Raw genomic sequence first — 20586 nt, 5'->3', positions numbered from 1 at the left:
TCAGCATACTTCTACAACAGCTCTAAAACTGGTGTAGGCACCTCTACTTTTGGAGTTTGCTTGGATAGGTCATACAATTGCACCAGACAACAACTGCTCCCTTGCTGCAACAATTTTGCTGAATCTTCCTCAACATCAGACCACACTTCAGCACTATCAGCATTTCCCTTGAGTGTGATGAGTTTGCCCCCTTTTTGGAATGTCACACTAAGAGGCCTTGTGTTGAGGATAACAGGAGTGAACTGATCCAGCCAATTCATCCCTAGCACCATGTCATAGCCACCAAGGTGTAATATCCTCATGGGAAATTGAAATTCTTCTCCCTACATAGTCCATTTGAACTTAGGGCACCATTCTTTACTGAACATTTGTTGCCCATTTTCCACAACTACTCTCATGGGTTGTGTTGTAGGGTATATCATTCCTACCATACTTTTAGCTACTCTTGGGCTAATGAAACTATGAGTGGAACCACTGTCCACTAGGATCAATAGAGATAAATTCTTCACCCTTCCTTGTATCTTGATGGTAGAAGGTGAAGTAGTCATACCCAAAGTTACATTCATAGATAGCTCAGCATGCTCTTCTTCTACCACAGCCACAGCCTCTCCCAAAGGCTCAGCTACTTCACTTGCATCATGATACTCTTCCTCCTGCTCCACTCAACTAACTCCAGTAATTACATTCAAGGTTTTTGGTTTACATTGATGGCCAGATTAGTACCTCTCATGACACCCGAAGCATATATTCCTTTCTCTCATATGGTCGTAAGTTAAGTTTTTTGGTTGGTTGGTGCCTGTAGCACCAGAAGGGCCTACCTGATTGTTTTAGTTGTTAGGTGTTGGAAGAGTATTTTTGGTAGGGTAGGTGAGTCTGAGGGGGTTCATTATAAGTGGGGGGAAGAGGGTTCTGAGGGTATGTGATTCTTGGAGTGGTGGGTGAATAGTTTTTGGTGGTAGTTTGAGAGGGTCGATATAAGTATTTTTGTAGGGCTTTTAAAGCATCCTCTTGTAGTTTGGCTACTTCATAAGTATCCAAAAGGGTTATAGGGTTATAGATCCTAACCAAATGCTTGATTTCAGGTCTCAATCCATTCATAAAACTAGCTACAAAATGCAGCTCATTCAGGTGAGGGTTGATCATCATCATGTAGATTCTTAACTCCTCAAATTTCTCTTGATATTCCTCTATGCTTCATTCTTGCCTCAACTTTCTAAACTTATCAATGATATCTAGAGGTATGAAATAACCAAACCTCCTACAGATATCCATACAGAATAAAGGCCAATCTACTACCCCCCCCCCCCCCCAATCAATAACATAAACATCAAACCAGTTGCCAACCTTATCTTTTAAGTGCATGGCAATGTAAGTTATTTTCTGATGGTCAGGTACCTTGTAGATTTCGAAATACCTGTCACATCTCATTATCCAAGCTCTGGGGTTGGTTCCATCAAATTCTGAAAATATGAGCTTGCCTTTTGGGGTCTCTGTTGTTGGTAGTTGCAGGGGTTGATTCCCAGCTTCCATGACTCCCACTGGAGTAGGTAAAATTAGGGGTTGAGGATTTCTCTGTACAGGAGCAGGTGGAAAGGCTATACCTCGAGCATCAGTAGCAGAAGGAGGTGTGAGTGGAGTTGTAGAGTGTAATGGTTGTCGAACACTCCCTTCACTGGTTGTTCCTCCTATGGACAAGGAAACTCTTTGAGCATATGAAGATCCAGTCATAGGTGACGGTGTTTCTGGTCCACGCTCCCTCAATAGCGATTGAAGAATCAGCTCGAGCTTTCTCTGAGTTTATGCATTCTGAGCTTGAGTATAATCCATTTTGTCAACTCTAGTCGATGCAACCTTGATACTTGTGGTTAATTGATGTACCTGAGTATCCAATTTTTAGATGATATCCTCAATACCTTTGAATTTCTGTTCAGCCATGGTAGTCAGAGGACCGCTTCTCTGATACCAAATGTTACACTCACACATTTTGCTCACACCAGTAGAAGAAAGATATCAGAGAGGGAAAGAAGAGAAGAATTTAAAGAGGAAAATTAGATAGATTCTCATTCATACCAATCATTGTAGTACAAGGGAATATAAATAACGACTAGCTCTGCCAAATCTGTTACCTAGGGATCCGGGAAAATGACATTTGGCAGCTTGTGACATCACCTCTGGTCTAACAAACTTAAGGACTCAAAAGGCTGAAATTTAAATTACATTTGACTAATTTATTACTAATAAAATTATGGGACTAAAGCGTAAATTCTTATCAACTAACTTAACTACCACTATTCATTCTTGTGACAGTTTCCTAAGCTCAAAATATTGAGGATTCTTGGCATGGAAAATTGGAGTAGTCGGATGCCTATTGAGAAGGGTTATATGCCAGAAATTCAGTTTCTTCTTATAGGATGATTGTCCAAAGCTAACAAGCCTACCAGATGGCTTCGATCGTCTAACTAGCTTTCATGATCTCACCCTTATGGGCATGTCAATTGTTTTATCCTATAAATTGCATAACAGGGATCAGTGGAAAATCAGCCATGTCAAGAAAGTTCAATCATATCAGAAATCAATGGCCAAATCGTCAAGAAACAATTCAAGATTTCTCCCATCAACTAGTATTCAAATGGATACTGATATATCTGTTTCTTTTTTCACATTCTATTATATAATGCAGACAACGATTTACCAGAGTCTTGGGATTGACGTGAGAGTTTACATTGCATTATTGCCCTCCAATATTGTATATTTGAAAGAGGTTGTTTCTTTCATGGTTCATTGCATTTCCCACCAAGCCATTTTTCTCTGTTCAAACGGTCAAAATGTAAGAGTAGAAAGTGTTCATTCATATCATGGAAGAAAGAAACAGAATTCCTAAACAAATGTATATTTCAACGTTCTGTTTTCGCTTATGTTCGTCACTTTCATTTAAGTTATGCACGTTCCCCTCGTATCTTCTATAATTGCTGGGATTTTACCTAGATATATTTTACTACTATGCTTTAAATACTACCAAATGCTCGTGTTAAAATATTATTGGCATTTTTGTACTTTTGCCCTTCAATGCAAAACTAATGCATTGCCTACGGGATAAATTCCTAAACTTTTCTTCTAAACATGTTGTTTTTAGTAGGGCTTTGTATTCATTTCCAAAATAGTACTATGTGATTGGCAAATTGGCTACTTGGAGAAGCATTGAAATAGTTAAATTAAAATGGCCATGCCATCAATTCAAAATAAAACTTTTCAAGATTTTCTCCTTTTAGGTGATTTTTGCTTTCAGAGAAGAATTGCAAGCAAAAGGCGAAGATCGAGTTACATTATTGATGTCGCATTCTAAAACTATTCCCCTTCATCACAAAATGATAACTTTGATATGGATTTTGTCTTTATTACGAGCCACGATTGAGTTTCTTTAATACATGCCGAATCATTTATTTATCTTACAATAAAAGAAAAAGACCAACAACCAGGGGTGTGTTGGTAGGAACGAAAATATTTTCCTAGAAAATGTTTTCTGGAAAATGAGTGGTTTTATCACTTATTTTTCTATGTTTGGTTGGTGAGTGAAAAATATTTTCCGAAAAATATTTTCTAGTATTTTTTTAGAGAGTAGAAAATATTTTTTACAAAATAAAAAATTATGCTACTTTCCTTACCCTCTCCCTTCCCCCAAATCCCCATGTTCCCTGTGCTAACCCCCCCCCCCCCCCAAACCCTAAATACTCAATCTTTTCAAGACTCTATTTTCTTCAAAAATTTAATTATTCTTTTAAAAATTCACACAAACCCAAAAGGGACTACGTGTTGCTTTACTTTTTCACTCAAAAATAACGTTGAAATATGTGCTACATAACTAAAAAAAATATTTTTTTTTTGTTGAAAAAGAAAGTATTCTTTCTACAATGTGAAAAAAATATTTATTTTGTTAAAATGAAAGAAAATACTTTTTCTATATCATGAAAAAAAAAAATCATTTTGTTGAAATGGAAGAAAATACTTTTTATTGCATTATTTTGTTGAAGCGAAAGAAAATATTTTTTCTACATCATAAAAAGAAAGTATTTTTTTTTGTTGAAATGAAAAAAAATACTTTTTTATATCATTAAAAGAAAATACTCATTTTGTTGAAATGAAAGAAAATACTTTTTACTAAATCATTTTGTTTAAATAAAAAAAATATATTTTCTACATCATAAAAAGAAAGTGTTTTTTGTTGAAATGAAAGACGATATTTTTTACTACATCATTTTGTTGAAATGAAAGAATATACTTTTTCTACATCATGAACAGAAAGCACTTTTTTGTTGAAATGAAAAAGATACTTTTTACTACATCATTTTGTTGAAATGAAAGAAAATATTTTTTCACCATCATGAAAATTAAGTACTTTTTGTTGTTGAAATGAAAGAAGATACTTTTTACTACGCCCTCATTTGGCCATAGATTTTGACAAATTTTTTCCATTTTATTTTTGGTAAATACCTGCTTGTTTATAGATTTTATCCATATTTTGGTAAATTTTCAAATCCCAAAACCAGCTCAATAACTATTTTTGGCCCAAAATATTATTGTTTGGTTTTTTTAAAAAAATCAAAAATCACCCCAAACTTTTGTATTTTATAAAAAAAAAAATCACTTTATGTTATTATGACCCAACTAATCCATATCTATCCATATTTTCCTCATTAAACTCAAGCGGCTTTGCCCTTCTCTATAAACAGAAGAAAACTTTCGCCAAAGTTGATGTGTCAATCTGTGGCAATGCAGCCGCAAAGAGAAAATCTGAAAGTGATTTGCTAAAATCTGCTAATGTTTGTATAAATTTTCTTCAAATTTGTTTCGCTTGATTTGTATGAATTTTCTTCAGATTTGTTTCGTTTGTTTTGTATGAATGTTCTTCAGTGTTGTTGGATATTTTTGATAGTTTTTAAAACTTATAGGTATAAGTCACATTTCATGTTTTTCAAAAAAAAAAGTGTAAATATGTTTTGAAAAACTATGTCCAAACAAATTTTCATCTTCAAACCAAACTTCACCCAAATCAGATTTTTTAAAACAAATTTGGGAATCTATGGCCAAACACTAGCTACATCATTTTGTTGAAATGAAAGAAAATATATTTTCAATATCATGAAAAAAATACTTTTTTGGTTGAAAAGGAGGATATTTTTTACTACATTTTGTTAAAATAAAAATATATATTTTTTCAACATCATGAAAAGAAAGTATTTTTTTGTTGAAATGAAAGAAAATATTTTTTACTACATCATTTTGTTGAAATAAAAGAAAATATTTTTTTTATATCATAAAATAAATACTCATTTTGTTGAAATGAAAAAAAAAATAAACTATCTACAACATGGAAAGAAATTATTCTTAATAATAATTCTATTTAGGGTGAGGGTAAGACAGGGTTGGGGGAGGTGGGTTAGGAGTGGGACATGTGTCCGGGAGGGTTAGTGCGGTTGGGGAATAGGGTGGGGGAAGGTTGAAGAGTTTTGGAACATGTTTTCTCTTCTCTTGACAGGGAAAACATTTTCCTCCAATTTATTGTTGGAAAATGAGTTCACGAGGAAAAACATTTTCTCCTTACCACCAAACACATTCCAGATGACAAATTCTTTAACTAAGCAACCAGATGACAATTTATTGTTGATCAAGATAATTTCGACAACGGTTTGGCATTGGGCAGCAGAGCAGCCAAAACCCGAAAGGGCTGTACAAAAAGTTGATTTAAGTAGACTCAAGCACATGTATCTTGTGGAAAACAATTCAAATGACACCAAACTTGATGCCAATTGAACTATAAAAGGATGTAGTGACCCTATCCATTTCAAATTCATAAAAGCAAATCGTTGATCATAAATCAGTTTTCCTAACAAAAAAGCTAGGTGCAACAGTACCGGGTACACAGATGTTAAATTTAACACAGCACATAAGATTGGTATCTCTAAACAAAGAGAAACATGGTCCAACCTGCTAAATTTATCTGAGCTCAACGAAAGACTTTAAGCAGCTGTAGCTGATTGAGCAGCCAGCCTCTTGCGAGCCTCTTCAATGATAGATAACTTGATACCTTTTCCTTTAGGAAGAGATACCCACGGCTTAGTACCTTTACCAAGGGTGAACACATTTCCCAAGCGGGTAGCAAACTCATGCCCCAGGGCATCCTGAATGTGAACGGTCTCAAAGCTACCCTTATGCTTCTCCCTGTTCTTAATAACTCCAACACGTCCCCTGTTTCTACCACCAGTCACCATGACCACATTTCCAACATCAAATTTGATGAAGTCAACAATTTTATTGGATTCTAAGTCCAGCTTAATGGTGTCATTGGCCTTGATGAGGGGATCTGGGTAGCGAATTGTTCTTCCATCATAAGTGTTGAGATATGGAATCCCCTTCTGTCCAAACTGCACCGATCTAACCTTACAAAGTTTGAACTGCAAAGAGCAGAAAACAATGTGACTAATCTAACAACACAGCATCCCAAAGAAACAATAAAAACAGGAAACAGGTACAGATATGCTAAACGTTTATGATTATTTACACAGATGGCCAGTAAAAAAATCAAGAGCATGAAAATCTGACCTTGGCTTCCTCATCCCTGAGTGAGTGGAGACGGAAGCGACCCTTAGTATCATAAAGCAGTCGGAAGTTCTCATTTGTCTTTGGAATGGAAACAACATCTATATAAAAGAAATTATCAGCATTATTAATATGCCAAGGGATTCAACAAACATCGCTGCAATGAAACGATACAAGGAAACGAATGAGGCATGAAGCAAAAGGATTTTAAGTGAAAAACTTGATGACGAAGTGATCAACATTTGTCTTTGAAACTGTGAAAGCAAGTGCATATAGATGAATCAACATTATTATTTCAACAAGGAACTGAATAAAACTTAGCACTACAGAAAACAACAAAACCATAAACCAAAATGTTTTTAAATGAAAAAATATCTAATGGATGTGTTCTTACCCATGAAACCAGCAGGGTAAGTCTTATCAGTCCTAACTTTCCCATCAACCATAACTTGTCGTTGCATCAAAATTGAGATGACCTCACCGTATGTCAAAGCATATTTCAGTCTGTTCCTGAGGATAATAATTAATGGCAAACACTCCCTTGATTTATGTGGACCAGAAGAAGGCTTGGGAGCCTGTAGAGGAGAACAAAGAGAATTGTAAGGTCAAGAAGCAGGAAACTATCCAGTGTTATTCAAAAAAAAGACTATTAAGCAACTATATTTGACTTACAAAGGCCCCACCAAGCTTATCAAGCATCCAATGCTTCGGCGCATTGAGCCTCTTCAAATGTTTCTTCAAACCTCTTGCCTATACATAAATAAGAAACGATCAAGTTTATATCAGTATCATGTTTCCAAAAACTAAATCCAAAAAGTTTACGACTTATATGGATTAAATTTAGAAGAACGAAGTAAATTTCGCACGATAGGGGGAGCTGTTCCTCAGCTTTATATTAAAACAATCCATGTTATACAAAGCACGTGCAATCTTTTACACATAGGTAAGAACACATTCTACAATACATAAAACAAATAAATTGAACTATAAGCTACTAATTACTACACAAATTGCACTGTCCGTAATTAAGATAAAGGGCATTTGACTTTGCAACAGAAAAATACAATTAAGAAAATCTGACCCATTAATTCTGTTACCATTCTAAAAAAATAATTAATCTCTATTGGAGGCACGAAATAATGCAATCGGCATTATTAGCATACACGAGTTATAAAATTAACCAGTGTAACTTGGGATCAACACCATGCACTACTGAGTGAATACAACATATAGAATAAAAAAGAATATCGTCTTTGATGCATAATCACACAGCAAACAAGTAGCAAATGTAAAACTGATACAATTAACAAAAGCAATGAGGACTGAGATACAAATGATCTATCAGAAAACAAGTAATAAGCTAAAATAACATAGGCGAGATGATCTAAAGAAGAGAAAAACGTACCATTTTGGCGTTTCTCCGATTTGAACAGCTGCCAGGAGAGGTTGGCTGCCGCCGATAACTGAGTCTTAAACCCTAAGTAGAAGATAAAATGCCTTTTAAATACTTCAGCACATGCCCTCGTTAGTGCCCCTATTTTTGGGCCAAGTAAGTTGGGCTGTCTTCTGATTGGGCTTATTTCGTTTCCACTTTTTTATTTTGGGATCTTTACACAGATAGCCAATCATATTCATTGCTTACTTTTTCTAGCCATATGTATATGTTATACATGATTATACACAATATATATATATATATATATAGTAATTCTCCTCAAACGTATTTTTTTTAAAAAGTACCTTTTAGAAAATACATCTACAGCTTGTTTGGCCAAGCTTATAGGAGGTTACTTTTTAAAAACTTTAAGGTTTTCGGCAAAGATAAAAAAAAAAAGTATTTTTTAAAAGCAACATAAACATTTTTTTTACTTTTGGAATAAGCTACAAATTCTAATTTCTTCCCGTTGATACTCAATTTTGCCCTCATATTTATAAAATATTATATATACTCTCAAAAGATCAGTTTGCATCATTACCCAATTTACAAGAGTCATATAAGTATTTTCTATAATTTTTCATAATTTTTAAAGCTTTAAAATTGATTTTCTTACATTTAAATTGTTCAAATATTTATTAATTGCCCGTTAAAATTACTTTTTGATGACTTAATCATCCAAAATTATTAATTTCACCCACATGTATGTTTGATAATATTTTACTTCATTTCATATAATTATATTTGTATTTTTTGAGCCATTTACATAATTTTTCGAAAATAGCCTATATTTTATACATAATTATTGTCACGGCCCAAACCGATGGGTCGTGATGAGTGCCCAAGTTCTACCTATCGAACACCCCTAAGCATATATCTAAGATATAAACATGAAATATGGGTAGGTCATGCATAACTTCTCGAAATAAACTACTAATTCATATGAACAACATACGTGAAAAAACATGTTGTATCGTACAACTATATAGAGGACGGCCCATATGTATACAAAAGTATCGTACCAAAACTCAATAGCAGCTCCGAATCAAATAGAGCACACCAACTCTCGCTGAGCAAAGATCCTAATATGGGGGGCCATGGAATACGGTAGGGCGAACCGACAAGGCCACATATTATTCAACTATACATGACTGTCCACAAACCTCTAATAGAGTGTACAACTATATAGAGGACGGGACTGGGCCCCATCATACCCATATGTATACAAAAGTATCGTACCAAAACTCAATAGCAGCTCCGGATCAAATAGAGCACACCAACTCTCGCTGAGCAAAGATCCTAATATGGGGGGCCGTCAGCCTATCTACCTGCACCTACGGGTATGAAACGCAGCCCCCCATGCAATAGGGGCGTCACGAATAATGTACCGAGTATGTAAGGCATAAAAATTAGTATATAACATACATGAAAGAAACATGGAGTAAAGGACTCAACTTGTAAGTCTAAATAGATATGTGAATCATGAAACATTTATAATGTCATGCATATGCGTATAAATGTCATATCATGCATAGGTATATACATACATAACATTATCAAGCCTCTCAGGGCATCTCATCATATCATCTCATCCTCTATAGGCGAAATCATAAATGTATACCAGTTGAGCAGGTGGTGGTGCGTATATAACGACATAACCTTTCCCCATACCCCATATACATATACTATACGCGCATATAATGCCATCTGGTCATGTGTCAGTATACATGTATAAATGGATGCAATGCATAATGAAGTAATTCGATAATATCTATCGGAATGTCATGAGACCCATGAACAGACTATATGAAAGCAGGACATATGGGGAATCGAGAACATAGGAACCCCTTGTACTTCTATGAATAGAGTAATTTATGAAAGTTCAGCGTTTGCACGTTTCGTTTGTATCATATGGATCATGCCCAAAGGAAAGAATGGATAGCCTTAACATACCTCAAATCGTCAATGCAACTCAACAACAAGCTTTTGACAACTAGCGCGCCAACCCTATAACAAAGAAATACATATACAACTTAGATGGCGGTGGTATATCACGTATCTCAAATGATAACTCGATTCTAAAATAAAACGGGCAGCATTTCCCCTGATTTCACGGTCCCTCAAGCCTACTATAGGCAAGATACAAACACAATACAATCAGCAACTCAAAAATAACCCAACTACAATTTGGGACCTTCAATACAACAAAAACCCCAAATATACCAAAACATACCCAATCAATAAGTTATCAATTAGCCTGAAATTGCAACGACGAGCGACCAGCCTACTACCCTAACACATGTGGCGTTTCTCCACGCCCTTCAGCCTTCCAAACTCTATAAATCAACGGCACAATAGGCCAACATGATTGGACTACAAAACAGTCCACTAAAAGTGAAATAAATCGAACTCACAGTTTCCGATCACCGTCACGTGAGTTCTAAATATTAGGAAACCAAGTTATCAACATTCATTGCTATTTAAACACTTAAATACAGAAATTAGATGTTTCTTAACTATGAAGTACCTTACAAAACTCGAACTATAAAGAAAAAAAAGAGGCGGTCTAATGATACTTACGTCGTAGGGATCGGTCTAATGAAGAGAGATAGACGAGTTAAGACCTATATATTAACTTTTGAAAAGTCATAAAGGTGCTAGCTTGGCATCTTCTCATTGGCCCATTTTCCGATGGTTATATCTTTTTATCAGGATGTCGTATGAACGAATGGTTAAGAGAGTTGGAAACTACATTCCAAAACCTTCAATTTGGTATATAATATGTCCCCAAAAGACCTCATATAGCACATGAAATTTATTTCTCATAACGCTTTGTTACAATGCAAATCATTCGTCGGTTTTTTTCTCAACTTAAAACCGATTTTTTCCAAACTTTATATTTTCTATTAAAACATCATATATAGTCATATTATGACTTTAAACTCATTTAAATCATGATTAACAAGTCTCATATTCATTATACGTCACCTTGGGACGCATAGGGTGTAACAATCTTCCCCCTTAGAAACATTCGTCCTCGAATGTTAAACTCCCAGAGATCTATAGAATTTTTTGGCAGAGTCTCCTCTATAACGGTACTACTACCAACCTGTCAGACATAAAACCCAACACTACAAATCCACACAGGGTCACAATCATCAATAACACTAATGGCCTCACATGATCAATGACAACAACTAACATAAGAATCAAGTACCATATACGTACCTAAAGGTTATGATGTCTCAGTCCGATCCTCCTCCGGAAGCGGAAACAAGTAAGGATACATAGACTTTATGTCTTCTCCAGCTTCCCAAGTCATCTCCTCCACATTCTTGTTCCTCCAAAGTATTTTAACTGAAGCTGCATCCTTAGTTCTCAATCTCCGGACTTGTCTATCTAGTATAGCAATGGGAGATTCCTCATATGATAGCTGCTCTGTGACCTTAACATCGTCAACTGGAACGACTATAAAAGGATCTCCAATACACTTGCGGAGCATAGACACGTAAAAAACTGGATGTACTGACTCCAAGTTGGAAGGCAAGTCTAACTCATATACTACTTGGCATACTATGCTATGATCTTATAAGGTCCAATGTACTGAAGGTTAAGCTTTCCTTTCTTAACGAATCTTATAATGCCTTTCATCGGTGATACCTTTAGGAATACCCAGTTATCTACCTGGAACTCCAAGTCTCGTCGTCGATTATCTGCATAGGACTTCTGACGACTCTGAGCTGCTAATAGCCTTTCCCGTGTAAGCTTAACCTTCTCAACTGCCTTGTTGTACCAACTATGGTCCTACTAACTTAGTTTCCCCAACCTCGAACCATCCGATAGGTGACCTACACTTGCGTCCATAATGTGCATCATATGGAGCCATTGGGTTGCTTGAATGATAGCTATTATTATATATGAACTCAATAAGTGGAAGATGATCATCCTAAATTCCCCTGAAGTTCATCACACAAGCTCGTAGCATATCCTCCAGTATCTGAATAGTACGCTTCGCCTGACCATCTGTCTGGGATGAAATGTTGTACTAAGACTTACTTGAGTCCCCAATCTTTTTTGGAAGGACCTTCAGAAATTAGCTGTAAACTGAGCACCTCTATCCGAGATAATAGATATAGGGACACCATGAAGTCGTATTATCTCCTTAATGTAAATCCTTGCATAATCCTCTGCTGAATACGTAGTCTTGAAATGTAGAAAATGGGATGATTTTGTAAGTCTATCAATAATAACCCATATAGAATCGAACTTACGGTGGGTAAGAGGTAAGCCTATGATGATATCCATATTAATCACTTCCCATTTCCAAGTCGAAATCTCTATAGCCTGCAATAATCCACCAGATTTTTGATGCTCAATCTTAACCTGCTGACAATCAGGGCATTGAGCAACAAACTCTTATATATCCTTCTTCATTCATTCCCACCAGTATATTCCCTTGATATCATGATACATCTTTGTCACTCATGGATGAATAGAATAACGAGAATAGTGAGTTTCTCCCATAACATGCTGGCGCAACCCTGCCACATTAGGAACACATAATCGAACTCGATACCTGAGGACTTTATCTCCTATAATCTCAAATTATGTATTCTCATTTTGAGAGGATGTATCTCTGTAATGAGCTAGCACATGATCCTCATACTGCGTTCCTTCACTTCAGTTACTAAAGAGGATGTTGTCGTGTCCTAAATAGTAACACCGGTATCACCTGAGTCCAGTAATCGAACTCCAAGACTAGCTAGCTGATGAATCTCATGGGCTATCCCACGCTTCTCTGGCTGTAAATATGACAAGATACCCATAAATCTACGGCTGAGGGCGTCGACTACTACATTCGTCTTTCTCGGATGGTATAAAATACCAGTCATAGTCTTTCAGTAGCTCCAACCATCTCCTTTGGCGTAAATTTAATTCATTTTGCTTGAAGATATATTGAAGGCTCTTATGATCCGTATAGATATCAACATGAATGCCATACAAATAGTGCCTCCACATCTTTAGTTCATGAATCACCGCGGTTAACTCTAAATCGTGGGTTGGGTAATTCTTCTCGTGCTTTCTTAGTTGTCTAGAAGCATAAGCTACAACCTTACCATGCTGCATTAGTACACAACCCAGTCCAGTGGCCGAAGCGTCACAATAGATAGCATAACCATCTATACCCTCTGGGAGTGTCAGAACCGGTGCTGAAGTCAATATGTCCTTCAATACCTGGAAAATTCGCTCACAAGCATCAGTCCACTGAAACTTAGTTGCCTTCTGAGTCAACTTTGTCAATGGTGCTGAAAGAGAATAACCTGCCAAACTCAGGAAGCTACGAACCTCCGTCGGTGTCGTGGGTCTAGGCCAAGTCTTCACTGCCTCAATCTTCTCTGGATCAACTCGGATACCCTCACCTGAAATAATATGTCCAAGGAAAGCTACAGAATTTAACTAGAATTCACATTTGGAGAATTTTGCGTACAACTTCCTTTCTTGTAGAACTGCGAGTACAGTACGCAAATGATTTGCATGCTCAACCTATGAATGAGAATAAACTAAAATATCATCTATAAATAAAATCATGAACATATATAGAAAGTATCTGAACACACGGTTCATCAAGTCCATGAATACTGTTGGGGTATTGGTCAAACCGAACAGCATAACACGAAACTCAAAGTCCCTGTATCTGGTCCTGAATGTTGTCTTCGGAATATCTTTCTCTCTCCTTACCTGATGGTACCGTGACCTCAAGTTTATCTTCGAGAAATACATGGCACCCTGCAACTGATCAAAAAAATCATCAATCCTCGGGAGTGGGTACTTATTCTTGATCGTCGCCTTATTCAACTGTCGATAATCAATACACATCCGCAAGGAACCATCTTTATTTCTCACTAATAACACAAGTGCTCCCCATTGTGATGTACTGGGTCTGATAAAGCCTTTTTCAAGCAAATCCCTAAGTTGTTCTTCCAACTCTCTCAGCTCTGCAGGTGCCATTTTATATGGAGGAATATATATCGACTGAGTATTTGGTAATGTGTCAATAGCAAACTCAATCTCCCTCTCTGGCGGAAGGCGTGGAAGCTCATCGGGAAAACATCGGGAATCATTAACCACCGAGATAGATTGAAGGGTCGGTGACTCTGCTTTCACATCCAGTACCCGAACTAAGTGATAAATATAGCCCTTTTGTGATCATCTTTCTTGCCTTGAGATAGGAAATAAACCTACCTCTCGGCGATGCAGTATTACCTTTCTACTCTAGAATTGGCTCCCCTGGAAACTGAAACTTAACCATCTTTGATCTACAATCAATGTTAGCATAACAAGAAGCCAACCAATCCATACCCATTATAACATCAAATTCTACCATATCTAGCTCAACCATGTCTGTTATTGTATAACGACTATATACATGTCTAGCTATCACTGGATCCCCAACAGGTGTAGACACCTCAAAAGGTTTAATCAACTTAAGTTCTATCCCATACTTGCTAACAACCAACGGAGTGACATACGATAAGGTGGAACATGGATCAATCAATGTATATACATCACATGATGAGACTGATAATATACATGTAACAACATCAGGTGACGACTCTTGATCCTGTCAACCCGCTAAGGCATAAACGTGATTCTGAGGACCGCTCGAGCTAGATGCTCCACTTTTGCCTCTACCACGACTGACTGGTGCCTGTGAACCTTGCCCTGGGGGGGGGGGTTACTGATGATGACGAACCAGCTATAGATCCCGCTGACTGAACTATATCTGCACCACCTCTCGTCAGACAATCTCTCATAACGTGGCCTAGATAACCATAAGTATAACAAACACCCAACCCTACGTGGCACTGTCCGACATAATGCTTACCACACTGAGCACACCGTGGCAAAGGTGGCCTCATCTGACTTGACTCCCCCCTATACTAAGAACTAAATGCCTTGGAACTCTAACTGGGCCATGGATAGGTGAAACGATCAAATCTCCTACCGATAAACTGAGGGGGTGCATTAGCCGATGGATGGGCTGGATACCTCGGGTATTGCTATCTCTGACCACCTTGAAACTCACCAAAAGGACCTGAAAATCTCGCTCTCTTACTCTGGCCCCTAACATGCTCACGATCAGCCCTCTGCTTCTACTTTCACTCCTCTACACCCTGAGCGTATGCCTGAATACGAGAAATATCAATACCTGGATGAAGTGAGACATACATACAGTCATTAAGCACATGCGGCTCCAACCCCATCACGAACCGGTGAACCGTATCCTCCATCTTAGCTACAATAGTGGGAGCATACCTATCTAAAGAATCAAACTGAAGGTTGTACTCCCGAACACTCATATTACCCTGCCGAAGGGTCAAGAACCTATCAACTCTGGCTCGTCTAAGCTCTGGTGGCAAATAATGACGAAGAAATGCCTCTGTAAACTCCTGCCATACTGCTAGAAGGGCATCCTCACCTCTGGACAACTCCCAAGACTCGTACCAATTAACTGCAACATCCCGAAGTCTATAGGAAGCTAGCTCAACTGACTTGGTCGCAATGGCCTTCATTACCCTCAAAGTCCTCTGCATCGTATCGAAAAATACCCGAGGGGCCTCGTTTGGATCTGCTTCAGTGAATATCGGAGGGTCCAAATTAATGAAATCACTAACCCTCACATTGATGGCCCTATATGCATGACCAATACCTACCTCCTAGCAGCGAGCCTGTGCGGCCACTAATTGAGTCAATAGCTGAATAACATCTCTCATCTCCTGACCTGGTGCATCTGGCTGGGGGTACTGGAGCGGGCGCTGGAGCTGGTGCCCACTCGGATATCCTCCGGAGAGGGTAGGGTATGTGAAGTCTTAGATGGAGTCTCCCTATATGACTCTCCCTAAGCCCTGGTAACTCGTGATGCTCAACTTGTAGTCTCATCATCCACGGACTTGCCCTTCTGGGTGGCTATAGCCTTCTTGGGCATCGCTGAAAATATAATATATCGTTAGAAAAATGAATTCTTATATCGCACTATCTAAGATAAGAAGGAAGGGTAACATCCTATATATCCTACAGCCTCTTGTTTATAAGTCTGGTGCACAACACACTCATAAACAAGACACTACTAGACACCATTTGTAGACAACCCTAGGATGGAAATGCTCTGATACCACTTTTGTCAAGACCCAAACCGATGGGCTATGTGAGTGCCCGAGTTCTACCTAACTAACACCCCTAAGAATATGTCTAAGATATAAACATGAAATATGTGCAGGTTATGTATAACTTCTAGAAATAAACTACCGATTCGTATGAACAACATACATGGAAAAATATGCCCAAAAGATATATATATATATATATATATATATATATATATAGAGAGAGAGAGAGAGAGAGAGAGAGAGAGAGAGAGAGAGAGATCGATAGATAGAGAGAGAGAGAATATGGTAGGGCGAACCGATAAGGCCACATACTATTCAACTATACGTGATTGTCTACAGACCTCTAATAGAGTGTACAACTATATAGAGGATGGGACTGGGCCCCGTCATACCCATATGTATACAAAAGTATCGTACCAAAACTCAATAGCAGCTCCGGATCAAATAGAGCACACCAACTCTCGCTGAGCAAAGATCCTAATATGGGGGCCGTCAGCCTGTCTACCTACACCTACAGGCATGAAACGCAGCCCCATGCAATAGGGGCGTCAATACGAATAATGGACCGAGTATGTAAGGCATAAAAATTAGTATATAACATACATGAAAGAAACATGGAGTAAAAGACTCAACCTGGAAGTCTAAATAGATATGTGAATCATGAAACATTTATAATGTCATGCATATGCGTATAAATGTCATATCATGCATAGGTATATGCATACATAACATCACCAAGCCTCTTAGGGCATCTCATCATATCATCTTAGCCTCTATGGGCGAAATCATAAATGTATACCAGCTGATCAGGTTGTGGTGCATATATAACGCCATAACATTTCTCCATACCCCATATATATATATACTATACGTGCATATAGCGCCATCTCGTCATGGGTCAGTATACATGTATAAATGTATGCAATGCATAATGAAGTAAGTCAATAATATCTCTCGGAATGTCATGAGACCCATGAACAGACAATATGAAAGTAGGACATATCGGGAATCGAAAACATAGGAACCCCTAGTACTTTTACGAATAGAGTCATTTATGAAAGTTTAGCAAGAAAAGAATGGATAGCCTTAACATACCTCAAGTCGTCAATGCAACTCAACAACAAGCTTATGACAACTAGCGCGCCAACCTTATAACAAAGAAATACGTGTACAACTTAGTTGGCGGTGGTATATCACGTATCTCAAATGATAACTCGATTCTAAAATAAAACGGGCAGCATTTTCCCTGATTTCACTGCTCCCTCAAGCCTACTATAGGCGAGATACAAACACAATACAATCAGCAACTCAAAAAAAAAATCCAACTACAATTCGGGACCTTCAATACAACAAAAACCCTAAATATACCATAACATACCCAATTAATAAGTTATCAATTCGCCTGAAATTGCAACGACGAACGACCAACCTACTACCCTACCACATGTGACATTTCTCCACGCCCTTCATCCTTCCAAACTCCATAAATCAGCAGCGCAATAGGCCAACACGATTGGACTACAAAACAGTCCACTAAAAGTGAAATAAATCGAACTCACGGCTTCCGATCACCGTCCCGTGAGTTCTAAATATTAGGAAACCAATTTATCAATATTCCTTGATATTTAAATACTTAAATACAGAAATTAGACATTTCTTAACTATGAAGTACCTTACAAAACTCGAACTACAAAGAAAAACGAGAGGCGGTCTAATGATACTTACGTCGTAGGGATCGTTCTGATGTTATCGCTTATCGATTCGTACCTGAGATGTTAGTATTCTTTGAAACCCTACTAAAGAGCTCAAGGATAGGTTTTATGATGTTCACTGGTTGGGTTCTGTGTAAAAATAAAGAGAAAGACGAGTTAAGACCTATATATCAACTTTTGAAAAGTCAAAGAGGTGCTAACTTGGCACCCTCTCATTGGCCCATCTTCCGATGCTTATATCTTTTTATCCAGATGTCATATGAATGAACGGTTAAGAGGGTTGGAAACTACATCCCAAGACCTTAAATTTTGTATATAACATGTCCCAAAAAGACCTCATATAGTATACGAAATTTATTTCTCAAAAAGCTCTGCTACAAGGCAAATACTTAGTCGGTTTTTTCGCAACTTAAATATGATTTTTTCCAAACTTTATATTTTCTATCCAAACATCATATATAGTCATATTATGACTTTAAACATATTTAAATCTTGATTAACAAGTCTCATATTCATTATACATCACCTTGAAACGCACAAGGTGTAACAATTATATTTATTACATTATTTATGTTAGAATAATATTTTATATTTTTATAATATTAAGCTATTATTTTTCAGTTTTTTACTGCATAAATAATGTCTTTATTATTTATTAATCACTTTTTATAAATTATGTTTTAATAAATTTTGTATATTTAATTTTATATCCCAATGAAGGACTAATTTTCGGACCAAACAAAATCAAATCACTGGCCCAGAGGACCCAAATCCTTAGTCTAACTGACTTTGGCCAAACTAAACGACCCTTCTCCTAAATCTGGCCGGGACCCGTTAAAATGACCCGCTCCGCTTTCTTTTAAATCCTGGACGTTGATCTCTCAAGGTCAACGACCCATAATCACCCCTTCGCTTATAATTAACCAAACCCACCTGAAACCCTACTCTAAGACCGCCACCCCCAAATCCTCTTTTCTCCTCTTCTGTCAAAATTTAGCCGCAACCCCAAAATTTCCTCCGAATCCGATCAACTCATGGATTCTTGCCATGATTTACTCACTTTTTATGGATTATCTCGTTGTTTCTTACAAGTCTATGGTATTGCATAGTACTTGCCCCATTTTTGGCAAGTACCAATCTTCCGAATCAAGGGAAATCGGACTCACTGATGATTTTTCGTCTATATACATTCATGGCAAGATTATATGAGTCTGTTTTACCTAGATTCTTCGGCCAAGCTGAGATTCTGGGCAAAACTAGAGTTTGCCTGTTTTTCTCCTAATTTGGTTCTAAATCAATTTTTCACGCTCTTCTTCCCTTGTTTACGTTTGTTTGATTATATTTTCTTGTTTGTTCATTCAATTTTTACTGCTATATAAACCCCCTTCCCCATTCCCCTTTCAAGTCTTAACGACTATTACTTGACTACTGTTACTATTACTATTACTCTCTCACTCTCACTCATTCTACTATTCTAAAACTTGAGACCTTGGCAGGCTAAAAGCCAAGGCCGCCGAAATTTGATTATTGCTCATTTCTCAGTGTGAGCACTGCCCGATGTTTACTTGAAACCCTTGAAAATTCTGACGTACTGAGATTCTAGGAGTCCTGATGTTCTCTCCTCACTACTGCTAATTGAGTTGCTGCTGGAACATTATTTTATCATTCTCTTGTTCGTTAATTTGCAACTGGTGAGTACCTTGACTCTTGCAATTCTATTCTCTTTACTTGTGGTCATGCACTGAAAATCCATGTTGTTCGAACTTTGTGAACCAATATGATTTCAATATGGTGTTATTTTTATTTTTATTTTTGCAATCCAATCCACCTTGAAGTTAGTCTATGGTCCTCTATTTTTTAGCACTTAAACTTGCCTAAATCTTAAACTTGGACATCTACTCATTATGTGTAACTTCTGACCATCTTGAACTTGCTTGGCCTACTATGTTTATTTATGCATGAGTCTCCTATGTTTGTTACTTGACCATATTCATGCCTTGCTTTGGATTTATGTGTTAAAACTCCTAGGACACTAATCCAAGCCCAGAAATTGTCCGAGTGTACTTCTCCACACTAAGTCATTCATGCACAAATTACTACTTGCTCACTTTCTTAAAATGATCACGTCTATATGAATTCTTAGCTCTTCAGACAAGCATGTTTATCTACCATATTGTTATATAGACCCAATGCTTATTAGTGCTAGGTTTGCTCTAGTTTAATACTTAAGAAAATCTTTGATATGTATAATCGAACATGTTATATGCGATCAACTTGCATTCTCATAATCAAGTACTTGTTTGATGATTAGTTGTCGTACTGAGTTTGTGATACTGTAGACCTTGAATTTTTCTAATAAACTTTCTTATTAGCACTTCTGCTTGCCATGAATTGACCTGCCATTCTTAGCTAAGTTTTGCCTTGCACCCTTATGCTGAGGTCTTCTTGTGAAGACTAATGTTGGTATCTGCCTCTCAAGCATGTCATTGCTACTTGTTAATCTCCTTCGAATCAAATCATGACCCTGCCTGATTTGAACTCTCATGCTTGGTCTCTTTGCTTTATAAATTATTGTTTTGCTAGACTCATGTAGTTAACCATGTGTATCCTAAGAAGCTTGTCACTTTGAACTTGTTTGCTAATCTGAAAGCCCCTTGATGGTAGGCTATAATTATAT

At 37.2% G+C, this 20586-nt stretch overlaps 1 protein-coding gene across 1 annotated transcript; it reads right to left on the bottom strand.

Moving 5' to 3' along the window:
* Positions 1–5764: 5764 nt before the first annotated feature.
* On the bottom strand, positions 5765–8126 carry LOC104095825 (small ribosomal subunit protein eS4). The gene is made up of 5 exons (XM_009602041.4): positions 8000–8126; positions 7267–7344; positions 6989–7169; positions 6598–6695; positions 5765–6449 (listed from the first exon to the last, which is right to left on the bottom strand). Exons 1-5 carry the CDS (start codon positions 8000–8002, stop codon positions 6015–6017), a joined length of 795 nt encoding a protein of 264 aa, XP_009600336.1. The 5' UTR covers positions 8003–8126; the 3' UTR covers positions 5765–6014.
* Positions 8127–20586: the final 12460 nt, after the last annotated feature.

Source organism: Nicotiana tomentosiformis, chromosome 2 (genome assembly GCF_000390325.3).
Source record: "Nicotiana tomentosiformis chromosome 2, ASM39032v3, whole genome shotgun sequence".
Lineage (NCBI taxonomy): Eukaryota > Viridiplantae > Streptophyta > Magnoliopsida > Solanales > Solanaceae > Nicotiana > Nicotiana tomentosiformis.
The sequence above is the reverse complement of the archived record's forward strand: the minus strand, read 5'-3'. Positions and strand labels throughout refer to the sequence as shown.